This window comes from Cygnus atratus, chromosome 1, assembly GCF_013377495.2.
Source record: "Cygnus atratus isolate AKBS03 ecotype Queensland, Australia chromosome 1, CAtr_DNAZoo_HiC_assembly, whole genome shotgun sequence".
NCBI classification, from domain to species: domain Eukaryota; kingdom Metazoa; phylum Chordata; class Aves; order Anseriformes; family Anatidae; genus Cygnus; species Cygnus atratus.
In genome coordinates, this window is record NC_066362.1 from 70,097,054 (window position 1) to 70,110,458 (window position 13,405).

Here is a 13,405-nt window from a genome sequence, read left to right on the forward strand (position 1 = left end):
CTTTCCAGGAAAGTGCCTGAAGACTATCCTTACTGTAAAGCCATGAGTGCAGTACAGGGTTGAGCTCTAGATCTGGTACCAAAGATCTGCTTCATCTGTCAATATGCACAAACATTCAAATTAATCTAGGGTAAGCATGTTCAGTTAAAAGCAACAACAATTTTCCTACATATATAAATTGCTACTGTTATCAAATCAAATGAAAAACATGTTATCCGATGGGCTCATGGTAAGTCACACTCAGAGAATTGCCTTGCAGTATTAAGATGGTATCTACAGAACTGGAATCATCCTGCCTATCTGAAAAGAAACAGAAAAAATAATAATAAGTACAATATTTTTTATTACTGAGAGAATGAATTTTACACTATCAGGGCATATATAAGCAAAATAGAAATAATCATTGCATCATTAGTGTTTGTAGCAGTTTCAAACTGAAAAACCTACCCTAATAAGGTGCATGACTGGGCAACCAGAGGGTAAATCTCCCCACTGCTATTCCACTGCCATGAGGGCTTTCTAAATACTGTATCAAATGTGATTCTTCATTAATAAGGCATTCACCAGGACCCCAATTCCTTTGTTTCCAAGAAGGAATGTAACAGGTGGTTAACAATAGACAGCAACAGAAAATCACTGTTTTAGACTGGGATGTGAAAAATGATGTATATATATGCATATATACATGCATATATGATGCACATATACAATGCTGAAACTACAGATGACATCACGAGGCAGAATGTAGTTATTCTACTTAGGGATTTATTTAGATTCTACTTAGGGATCAAGAAGACTATATCATGATTATCTGAAGTTTCCTGTGAAATTGTGATACTATATGCCACTAAAACATAGCTACTTGTAAAGCAAAGTGATCCCCAACAACACTCTGGAGTTTAGTGCATACTAAAGTAGTAGGAAATAAATAATCCTACCTCTTAATCTTGAGGACTGCTTGATTTAACTGTTAGGTTTATAGTTTTCATTTTAATGAGACTTTGATTATAAGATGTGATAGGATGAAACAGCATATACTTGAAAGCAGAAGCAAAGATGATATCATATGAAATACCTATATCTTTCTAAAATTATGTTACCATTGTAGATTGAAGTTGATGGATTCACATGAAGGAATTCAATAAGGAAAATCAGCCTGCAGTAAATCTGTGGTAATTCAGCTTTAAGTCAGTGGGAATGATATATGTATTAAAATAAGTAATTAAGCTGTAAGGTTTGGGAAACAGAAAATTAATTTTCTACAATCCAGACAGGCATTTCTGAGACCACACGTAAAGGACTTCTTCAGTATTGATAGGACTGCAGCTTTTGCTAATGCTTTTTACTGTCAGACCCATTTTACTGGAAATCTCAGTTTGGAATTTGAAGCCAAAATACTGCAGCAAAATTCAGGGCAGCTGCTGGAGAAGCACTTCATAAAGTTGCAGCTGCAACAGCGTCATCAAAGAAAAGACCTCCTTGTTTCAAAACATACACAGATTGAGTACCCATGGCTCTCAGCAGGTCATCACTTAAACACCACAAGGAGAAGATTCTAAAGAAGAAGGAAAGAAACAACAGCGAAAGATAAATATCTGCAGGCTCTATGCTCTATCAAACCACGAATTACTTTTGCAACTGCTAGCCAGCAGAAACTTCTTAACAACACAAGTAAAGCATATTCCCCAAAGCAGCTTCCCTTGTTTACTAGACAAACTGCTTTGCTTCTTTTCCAGATGCAGATTTACGGATTAAGGCTTTATACTGAAAAAACAACATCAGGTACATATAGCTTCAAATAGCTTGGCAGGCTTCTTTGTTGTTGTTTCTGTTTTGTTTTGTTTTTGTTTGTTTTTAACCTTGGTATTCCTTATTTTACATAAAAATAGGCAAAATAGAAATACCTTGTAAGCTGCAGGGGGTGGGGAAGAAAGGGAAAAGCAACCTTGACCACAAAATGAGTCAATAGTTTGCAGCCAAGGCAGAAAAACAGCATACATATGCATATGCATATGTTAACAATATCCACAGTTAAGTCACTGAAACATCTTGCTAAATTTCTAACAAATGAGAAAAGACATCCTAATGTTTTGTTTGTTTGTTTGTTGTTTTGTGTTGTTATTGAAGCTGACTTCAGTACAAAAAGTATACGGGAAACCACATAGTGCTTCTTCATCTATCTTATCTTATTACTGCTGTAGATAAGAACATTTACTTTTTCACATCTCTCTATAGTTTAATAGACAACTAAAGTCTCAGATTTTGATCCCTCTGGATTTGTTGCAGGAATACAACTGCAGGAAATAATCAGGAAAGATTAATCAGAAGACACATGGTAAGGCCAATTTCCCAATTATTTTTTTCAAATAAAAATTCAGTAGAAAAGTAAAACAAAACAACAAAAAAAAAGAAAGAAAATAAGAAAGATTAGATTAGAGCAATGAAGCTGCAAGATTTGGGATAAAAATAGTTTCAAAATTTCTGCATATAACCAGTTCTGAAAAGCTTCTAACAATTTCTCAGCTAACCCCGCCCCGCCCCCCCCCCCCCAAAAAAAAAAAAAAAAAAGAAGCAGTTAAAAATACTGAGGTTCAAGAATCTCCATACAAAAGGCCTTGGCTGTAAATGAGAATCAGTTAAAACAAACAAATGAAAACAACAACAACAACAACAACAAAACAACACCACAAGCAAACACACAGAGTTCAGAATATTCCTCAGCTCGTGTGGAAGGCATTTAGAATCAGAATAAACTATCCTTATGCACAAAGTTATCTACCCATTTTATTTGTGGAATGAACAAAAGAAGAAATTAATTCTCTTTCAAAACTGTATGGCCAAGAGAATCTGTTAAGTAATGGGCCTTTGTGGTAGACCCACACTTACTCTAGCCCTATCCTATGTTTGTGCATGAAGAGAAATTCTGCAGAAGACAATTTTTTTTTTTTTAATTAAGATGTGTGTGAGTTCTGGAGTTTTGCATCATGAAACAAGAGACCACAACCGTGACCTTGAATGTCATGGAAACGCAATAGATAAAAAGGCCTTCTGTACTCTGTTCTTGCCTCTTTGGGGCCTAATTTTAATTTAATTAAAATGATATCACAAAAATTGCAAGGATGGAAGAGACCTTCTGATCTTTGCATTGAGAATTTACAACAAGGTCAATCAGTGTGGAACTTCTGCAATTTGGCAGTCTTGCAGGTACCTGCCAAAATGCCGTTGCTAAGCATGTTCATCATTATTGCTCCAAGACTCATTAGGATCCCCTTGGTGCCAACAAAATGATACAACCAGGACTAACAAAAAAGCCAACAAGTTGGCTTATGACAACAAAAACAAAATAGCAGATGATTTAATTTTAACTTTAATTAATCCAAGTTGATCATATTGAACTGATTACATGTCATGTCTAGTACAAAGTAATGTGGATTACACTTACAGTAATAAAATTTCTAACTGGTGCTGTGCTACCAACATACCTAAATACATATATGCAAAAAATCTGAATTAAGAAATATCAGTGGAATACAAATCATTAGAATAGAAATTTGGTTACAAGCATGTATATGAGTTTGAAAGAAAAAGACAACAAATTAATAATGATTTTATTTTACTAGGAATATGAAAGTCCTTTGCCTCAAAACATCCATTTACTTAGTCTAATAGAATATTAAATGGCTAACCTCCAAAATTCAGTTTCACGTTCTAAATTTCTCATTAGGATGGTAAAATATGGGTATTTATGTTCATTCACACACAAAGATCCAGTCTTTGTGTTGTGGTTTTGTTTGTTTACTTTTTATTTTATTTGTTATTAGCAGCTTTTAGTCAATCTAAAATTCTCTTCTGAATGACTAAGGACAAGAGCCACAAGTTGCATTTAAAATGCATAATTCCACAAATCTAATTAAGAACTTTGAATTTTTCCTCTACTTAATTTCAAAACAGATTTCAAGGAATATGTGCAGAACACAAAAGAACCATTCTCAAAACCAATGATCTGGTTATAACTTTCTGATCTCCAGAAACACAATTTAAAGTACTGTTCAATTATAACACAAGAAGGATGAATCTGGAATAATACTGGAGAGCCTCACTTACAGAGGACAGGAGGTGTGTAAGGATGCCTCACTTCCTACCATCACACACAGCTTTCCTGATGGACAACAGAAAGAAATATGGAAGTCTCTTCCATTTCCTTATCAAATATTTGCGTAACAGAGGGACCTTGAATGTCAGATGTTATATTTCCCTGGACCTCAGGTTTTGCTTAATCACCTAATGATGATTAACCACTACCCACTGATGGATACATCTGGGTGATATTAGTACAGCAAACCTTTATTAATGTGAACAGTCTACCCCACAGAGAAATTTTACTGATTACATGATTGCAAACCAAATCCAAAGTTGATATATCTCTTACAGTAATTATATCAGTGTATGCTGGATTAAAAACAATGTGTCTAAATCACGAGTATATTTTGAAATAGTGTAATAACCAGTCATCTCGCTGTTGGACATTATAATTCATCCTGTCATTTTTTTCCCTTTTGGCTTTGATATCACAGTCTTTTCTCAGCAGTAATACCACTTGAATTTGATTTCAACTGGAATTTTGCCTCAGTAAAGAGTACAGGCATAATTTCAGTCTTTGAAGACTTACACAGTGAGGCACAAAAGGATATATGAAACAGTTCTAAGTAAAGAATTTCAAACACTTGCAATTTTACTCCACAGCAATTGCAAGATACATACAATAGGTTATGTATGTAGTTTCAACTAAATCACTTTCATCAGTATAAATGATTACTCAAGGAGTTTCAAAATTAAAATTTTATTTAATAATTTCCTTTGGATTTTAATGAACCTAAGTAAGTGGCAAAGAACTTTTTCTTGTTTTGTTTTGTTTTATTCTGTTTTTCTTTGCATTTTTAAAGACAGAGTAGTATAATTTACAGGAAATTAAAATTTCTCCTAAATGCATGATGCTTCAGTATTGACAAGTGGCGGAAAAATGTCCTAAGATCCTCTGATGAAAACTGTCTAATAGGATCTATTGAACAAAATACTGTATTCCTTGATCAGAAACCACCATTTCATTTTAATATTTAGAAATGATATTTTCAAATGTTATAAAGACTTAAGAATTCAGGAAACAAAATATACAGCTCATTTCTGTACCACATGCAGTACGCTGCTTCAAGATGCCTTATTCACAGAGGAAAAAAATGGACAGCCAGGTGCACCAACTCATTTTACACTACAACTTTACATAAATCCCTTACTTAATCCTTTGGATTTATACTGCTCTTTGAGTTTGGTAAAGGAGCAGTGTGAAAATGCTCCTAAAGCCTCAATGTAAACGTTTCGTTAATCCTATTAAAGCCACAAAACAGGCCCAGCTGAATGAGCAGGAAACTGAGCTAAGGAACTCTCAGTGACCCCATCATACTACTGTCTCTCTTGGCACTGACCTGTTGGTCACAAGTTCATCCTGGGCATGGCACAGATGTTCTGACATCAGGCTGATTCAGAACATCAGTATGTGGGCCCTTATAATACATACGTACATACCGGATGGTGGCGTGTTTTGTAGTAATATAAAGCTTTGGACTGGTAACTTATAGCTGAATTATTAATAGTTGATACAAAAATAGATGATGTGAATAAATAGTTTTAAAAGCATCTTTGTTGCATTACACAGAATTTTGTGTTCCCCAAACATGACATTGAATTCCACCAAAAATGATATAACTTTATTGCTTTTCTTTTAGAGTTGGAGGATGGGGAAAAGTTAAAATAAAAATATTCAAGGTGACACCACACTTTAAAAACTGGGAAACTGGTCTGTTAAAATGTGTTGGTGGTAACATTTAGGGTTTGGACTCCCATTAATGTGGCCCCAGGGAAAATATAAACACTCTTTCTGAAAGTAAACCTTGAGTTTGCCCACCACAGTCTTGTTTTCAGCTTTGGCTGCTGGCACTTCAGCCTGCAATTGAGGCCTTACGTCAAATGCCAAACCAAACATTCAGGAACAAGAATAGTAATGACACCCTATTTTGTTCTAAGTCATATTAAAATACAGAAAGTATTAAAAAAATAAAAAATAAAAAAATCACTCATTTGAGACTAATAACGTAGGAGAAACTTATTTTCATAACCTCTCCCACTTGCACTTGCCTTCGAATAATACATCTTCAGAAGAAAGCCATGCTTGATTCTTGAAGTCAAACACAGAAAACAACACATCAAAATACTGATAATCAGCAACTATCACTGAAGAGTATGAGTTTTACTTACAGAAATTCAAAAATAAGTTGTCTGATTTTGATGCATGATTTTGCAGTTGACAATACAAAAGGATCAGTAAATGAAAGCCACCAGTCTGTAACACAAGTTCTTCAAGAAAGTCCTTCATGTTCCCAGGGACGGGATGTACTAATATCATAACTCTTACAGAAACATTTTAAACCTGGATTTTAAAACCTTCTTTTCTTAAATACCTTGCCTACAAGGTGATAGTGTGCTGCTGCAGCTATTATCTTTTTCCTCTCTCTCCTGGGGCTGTAGCAGTAGCCTTCTGTAATCTCACAATGGAGGTAGATTGAGAGTATCAGATAAAATGCATGATATGTTCTTTCTTCCAGCTAAGGAACTGTTATCTCAGACCCAATAAGGGAATAATCACTCCTGCCTGTCCTACCTCCAGCTTCTGTAATGCCATATGGTACACAGACATTGTCCTCTATAAAAATTACAATCTTTATCTACATGGGAGATATAGAGTATCTTATGTAACCACTGCCCTAATACTCTTTTCAGGGATGGAAATCTGGGTTGTAAGGTAATCTGACTGTAAGAGTTGACTCAACTCTTGACTCTAACTGACTCAAAGCACTGATTAGAGATCCCTTAACCTGACACTGGAGAAAATGAAAACCTGAAAAATGTGAAGTAATCAGTTTACCAAGAAGACAGACGATAGTGAGGCAGGACTTCTAACAGAAAGTATTAGGAAACATTCTACTGCTAACGCACAGCAGTCAGTTGAAGAATATGACTTTATGATATGCTGTAGACTTATATCCAATATACTGAGTGAATGACAAGCTTCCCCATCTTTTTTTTAATTTTTATTTTTTTTATTTTAAGAGAAATCAATTTGCAATATGGATGACAAACTGCTACCAAACAGGTGTACAATTCACAGCCTAGCCTGCATCACTGTGCAGAAACACTTCACTTTTATTTGCAGACTACATGTATTTCAGTCTGAATGCACTGGATAAACAGATGCTGTGTGTTTGTCATGCATCATGCAAATAACTGAGAAGGCAGAGTAATGGATCCTTAATACTGTTCTAAACTATAGCTGAAAAGGGTTGGGAGCAAATACTTTTTAGCAATGCAAGCACAATGAGCCACATCAGCAGTCTTCTTGGAACCATAAAGTTGACTATTTTAGAAACTGCCAATTATATGTGTACTGTCTAGCTACTAAAGTTACTGTAGTAGTTTATTGCAACAGATATTTTCAGTCTAAGACATTAACATGTATTTTAGAAGACTTTAGAGGCACATCATTTATCACTCACATGCAGTATATTTCTGAAAGACAGTTTTTCTTCTTTTTCTCTAGTGTTTCTAGTGTCCTCTAGTGTTTCTTCTTTTTCTTCCACTCATTATCATGACAGTTCTATAAATATATATTTTACTAGAGATGGTAAATAATTTTGCAAGTTTACTTAAGAGTAGAAAAAAGACTGGGACTGGATGGGCAGAGCTGAAAAGTTTAGACAATATAAATAAAGTAAAAAAAAAAAATCATAATCTAAACATGATCATCACCCCAAGAATCCATGCTGTTATGTTGTAATTATCATGGATTTAAAGTTATATTAGGATTCAAGATTCAAGAGGAGATTTTACTGAATTTCAGTGGTTACTCCAATAGATGCATCAAAAAAAAAAAAAAAAAAGGATACATCATGTACAGAAGCACAGAGAACAAAGCAAAGATGCAGTCAGTGAAAGAAGATCAAGGAATTCTCAGCCAAATTTAGCTGGGAGAAGTTAACTACACAATAAATGTCTAGAAAGCAACCAAGTAATTTCAGAAAAGACAAATGCAGATTAAGTTCTGGCTGAACTCTGTGTCAACTTTTAGTTAGACAGAAAACCAAAATACTAAAATAATCGCTTGAATTACATTGTGCCACAAATATGATAATAAGCTTAAAGACTAACGTATGGATAAGATGAAAATGGTTCCAAAACTTGTGGCATTTCCACAGTGGAAGAAAAAACAACTACACATAGAATTTTCTATAGAGATAATGTAATCTTCCAAAGCAGGAAGTTAAAAATCTTTCACAGACATTTGTATGTCTAATTGGCTGCAATAAGACATTTTTACTTTCTCTTAATGTGATGTTTGAATATGTTTACTGATATTTTGTTTGCAAATAATTATATGCAATTACAGACAGTTTCAGCTACCAGACACCTTATTTCTCTTCTATTCTGCTGATTTTCCCCATTACTTTGATCCAACTCTCAATGTAAAAAGTGTTATGAACTACACGGTCCTTATGAAGAATATATGACCTATTGCATACTAAGACATTTTTCTTATTTCTGCCAATAATGTAAAGAACTAAAATACTATTTTAATTGCAATACTAAAATATGTAAAGGGGAAACTTTTACCCTCATTTAAGAATTATGTTACTGACCATGATGTTTGTCATATGTCCATGATGATTTTGATTTATGAATAACAAGGAGAGCAATTTTGTACAGGTACAGACTCTCCTGAAGGCTGGCCAAATGAAAAGGTGAATTATAGGCAGTTCTTCGGAATTTCAACAACCAGAAGGAACTTGATGCCTCTCCTCAACAGGGTGGATAAATCTAATTAAAGTGAACTTATACACTGAACTTCAAGCATTCTCTTGCAATCTTTACCTCGAATAATTCTAAATGCAAGATACCATTTTCCATCAAAAAATCTCCTCCTAAAATGTTAAAGAATCATAGAATCACTCAGGTTGGAAAAGACCTCCAATATCATCAAGTGTAACTGTTAACCTAGCACTGCCAAGTCTATCTCTAAACCATGTCCCTAATCACCACATCTATACATCTTTTGAATACTTCCAAGGATGGTGACTCAACTGTTTCCCAGGGCAGCCTGTTCCAATACTTCACAACCCTTTCAGTGAACAATTTTTTCCTAATATCCAACCTAAACCTCCCCTGATGCAACTTGAGGCCATTTCTTCTTATCACTTGGTGCTTGGGAGAAGAGACCAACCTCAATGTCACTACAACCTCCTTTAAGGCAGTTGTAGAGACAGATAAGGTCTCCTCTGAGACTCCTTTTCTCTAGGCTAAGTAACTTCAGTTTGTACTCCTGCTCCTGTGGTGGTTTCAGTTGGGTGGGCAGCCAAGCTCCACCTCAGCCGCTCTCTCACTCCCCCTCCTCAAAGGGAAAGGGGGAGAAAATACGATGCAAAGTACTCAAAGGTTGAGATAAGGACGGAGAAATTGTTAAATAATTATTGCGATGGGCAAAACAGACTCAGCATAGGGAGATAGTAAGATTTATTGCCTATTACTAACAAGCTAGAGAAGTGAGGAACAAAGGAAGGAAAATAAAACCGCCTTCCCGCCATCCACACTCTTCCACCTCCTCCCCCCGGGTGGCGCAAGGGCACAGGGGAATGGGGGCTGTGGTCAGTCTATAGTGCTTCATCTCCGCCGCTCCTTCTTGGTCACTCTCTTCCCCTGTGTTGGGGGGACCCTCCCACTGGATGCAGTCCTTGCCAAACTGATCCTGCGTGGGCTTTCCACAGGCAGAAGCTCTTCAAGAACTGCTCCACCATGGGTCTGTACCACAGGGTCCATTCCTCAGGAACAAACTGCTCCAACCTGGGTCCCCCACGAGCAGCAACTCCTGCCAGGTCAGTTGCTTCTGCGTGGTCTCCTCTCCATGGGCTACAGCTCTGGCCCCGAATCTGCTCCAGTGGGGGTCGTCCACAGGCTGCAGCCTCTGTCTGTGCAGGTCCACCTGCTCCACCGTGGTCTCCTCCACAGGCTGCAGGCTGCAGCATGGAGATCTGCTCCATGTGGGACCCATGGGCTGCAGGGGGACAGCCTGCTCCACCATGGTCCTCACCAGAGGCCACAGGGGACTTCTGCTCTGGAGCCTGGAGCACCTCTCCCCCTCCTTCTTCACTGACCTTGGCGCCTGCAAGGCTGTTTCTCACTCCTCTCTCTCTCCTAGTTGCTGTGTGGCCACCTTTTTGTTGTTGTTGTTCTTGTTGTTTTTTTCTCCTTTCTTAAATATGCTCTCACAAAGGTGCAAACAACATCGCTTATTAGCTCAGCTCTGGTCAGCAGCAGGGCCCTTATCTAACATGGGGCAGCTTCTAGATTCTTCTAACAGAAGGCACCCCTATGGCCCCCTGCTACCAAAACCTTACCACATAAACCCACTACAGCTCCTCGTAAGACTTGCTCTCTAGACACTTCACCAGGTTCACTGCCCTTCTTTGGACATGCTCCAGGGCCTCAATGTCCTTCTTGTACTGAGGGGCCCAAAACTGAACATAGTATTTGAGGTGAGCCCTCACCAGAGTCAAGTACAGGGGGAGAATCACTCCCCTAGTCCTGCTGCCCACACTATTTCTGATACAAGCCAGGATGCTGTTGGCCTTCTTGGCCACCTGAGCACACTGCTGGCTCTTATTCAGCCAGCTATCAAACAACACCCCCGGGTTCTTTTCCACCAGGCAGCTTTCCGTGAATAATGAACCTTATGCCACTGAGGACCTTATGACTACTTGCACTTTAGGGAACATCTGTAAATGTGCATTAAGGTAAACAGTAGTATTTTCCAAACATTCCAAGTCTTTTGCACAGACGAGAAAAAATATTTCTAGTTCCTCTTAGTTACACGGTAAATACCTAAGCTGACTGTCCTAGCACATACGAAGTCCCCACAGAGGTAAGCTCCCACACACCCTTCTGGCTGGACAGAACTGCACAGAAAGCACCTGGTCAGGGAAAGAGGAAGTGGGACTCTAGTTTCCAAAAGTAACCATAGCATTACCAAACTAATTATTTCTTCATACAAAGCCAGGAGAGAAATTTTCCAGATTTTTCTTCACTTTGCAATAAGACAGATGTAGTTTATACCAGCTTGCCAGTGATTTTTAAATACAAATAAAATACTGTTGCTGAAATAGGTCCTTAGTTTCTATAATATTGGAAAAAATGATCTATTAAATACTACACCCTCAAATATCTAATTTGGATATCTGCAATTCTTAAGTGTGCACTTATATTTTGGTAAATATTAGTCAGAGAAATGCAATGTTTAGTTATGCTGCTTCTAAAGGTTATGAGGCACAGCTGCACAAATCATATGGGAACACACAGCAGTACAGTGAATTTCTCTTACAATGGTTATATCTTTGCTCCCAGCTTCTGTCACTTAAATTGAGATGGGAGTGCATGTGACAAGAGTCTGTGAACTGAAGAAAGGTAAGTCTGTCATTCAAATGATTACTCAAGTCATAACATGTAAACTTATTTCTTTCCCCTGTAAGCCAAATATGCCCTCTGAAGTTAATGAAAGCTGCATACACATAACAGAGACAATTTGACTGCTTAATATAATTTGTTTTGTTATCAGAAAACAAGCAGTAAACTTTCCTGAAGGCAGATGAATGTCATTCAAATAGGAAAAAATAAAATTTGCTTGCTGACTGGCTATGTTGGTGTAGTTTAGGATCTACAACTATAGGAAATGCTTACCGTAAGTATTTCTCTCATGAAGTAAATCTTTGTCATTTAGAACACTTCTTTAAATAACCTATTCATTAGAAGAAAATTAATTTGGTAAAAACTCTTTCTTACTTGTCCTGTGTATGCCAACTACAAGAATTCATTTTTTCTGTCTGCATAGCTAATTAAAATTAAGACATGAGAAAGACACAAAAATTAAGACATGCATAAACAAAATGCACAATATTTGACCATTGCATTTTGGTCTGCTATAAACATGCAAACTATAACATTGAATGAGTTTTTTATAAAGCACTCAGTAGCAATGAATAGGCAGTAAATTACTGAACTATGAGATTTATACACAACTTTAAATCAGTAGCACTGACAATAAAAGTAGTGGAACTGAAAAACAGAACAATTTTGTAGCTCTCCATTCCATAAAACTTCCTAACATTTGTGTGATTTTAAGAGTTGAAAATGCCTGGTTTTGAACAAAAGGCAAATAACATTTCAGGTTTCTTCTACACAATCTGTAACACTGCCCATGTATTAAAATAAATAAATACGAAGCAGAGCAAGGAATTTCCTGACCTTTCTAGCAACAAATAGTTGGAAGCAGATCTTAGTTTGAAGCACAGTAGTGACCAATTATCTGCTTTGATGACTGAAGTTTTTAAAAGACATTTGGAAATATTTTGGTTTTTATTGAATTCAGCCTGACTCAGTTTCTGGGTAATTTACAAGGACACCATCAACATGGAAAATCACACTGCCATCTGAAAACTTCATAGCTACTTGTAAGTAACCCCTAAGATGACTGAAAATAAAGAGTATTTGTGAAAACAACACAAAGCACTGTGCTATTTCTCTTATTTTGCCTACTTTTAACTTACTGAACATGGGTGAAGGAATGATGAAAGATGAAGACGTCTTTCTTTCCTCTGTTCAGCATGAGTCAGAACATGGGCTAACTGTTGCACAATAAATGAGTTAAATTCTGCCTTTCCCAGCTCTACATATTTGATAAGACAAATATTTTAGAAGTTATGAGACCTTACTCACTCTGAGGTAGCCACTGGCAGAGAGGCCAGCAAACACAAAACAAGTAGGAAGCAAATGTGGTGGGGACTTTCTTGAACCCTTCCTTACAACAGAGAGTTGTAGATACCAGGAAAAATTAAAACTTGGTCTGAACTCTCTGGGTGCCATTCTAGTTTGTATAGATGTCTCATCTGACAAATAGTCATACTTGCTTAAATTGGTATTACAAAGCAATTGAAGTGATCTGATGTCGTGAGTTAGGAGCCTAGAAGAACAGGTTCTTTGAATGAGTGAGTGCATGGAATACCACTAGGAAGATATCCTAAATATTCCAGTAGTCTCTCAAGTCTGTCTCCTGCTGTCTCAATAAAATAATTGAATGCTTTGCTGTTGCTGCTGTTTTCTTTTCAAAGAAAGATCAAGGCAGCACTTTATGCTTTCCTCAGAGTAAGGTTGTCTTTTGTGCAACATATGAATCTCAGAAAGGAAGTATTTTGTTGGTTGTAGCACTAATCTTCTAATGAAAATAATTTTGGAAGTGGCTCCTGGAAGGGTTTTT

The 13,405-nt window shown here is 36.8% G+C and overlaps 1 protein-coding gene across 18 annotated transcripts in view; it reads right to left on the reverse strand.

Annotated features, from left to right (window-relative positions):
• The window catches only part of CCDC91 (coiled-coil domain containing 91), a 163,445-nt gene that overhangs the window by 10,319 nt on the left and 139,721 nt on the right, over positions 1–13,405 (reverse strand). Inside the window, exon 15 of one of the 18 annotated variants that reach the window (XM_035550923.2) lies at positions 6,149–6,229. The exons of the other annotated variants lie outside the window; for them this stretch is intronic. Coding sequence (XP_035406816.1) covers positions 6,164–6,229 — 66 coding nt within the window. The 3' untranslated portion in view covers positions 6,149–6,163. Of the gene's footprint in view, positions 1–6,148; positions 6,230–13,405 lie in introns of those variants that run through there. 18 annotated transcript variants of the gene reach the window in all.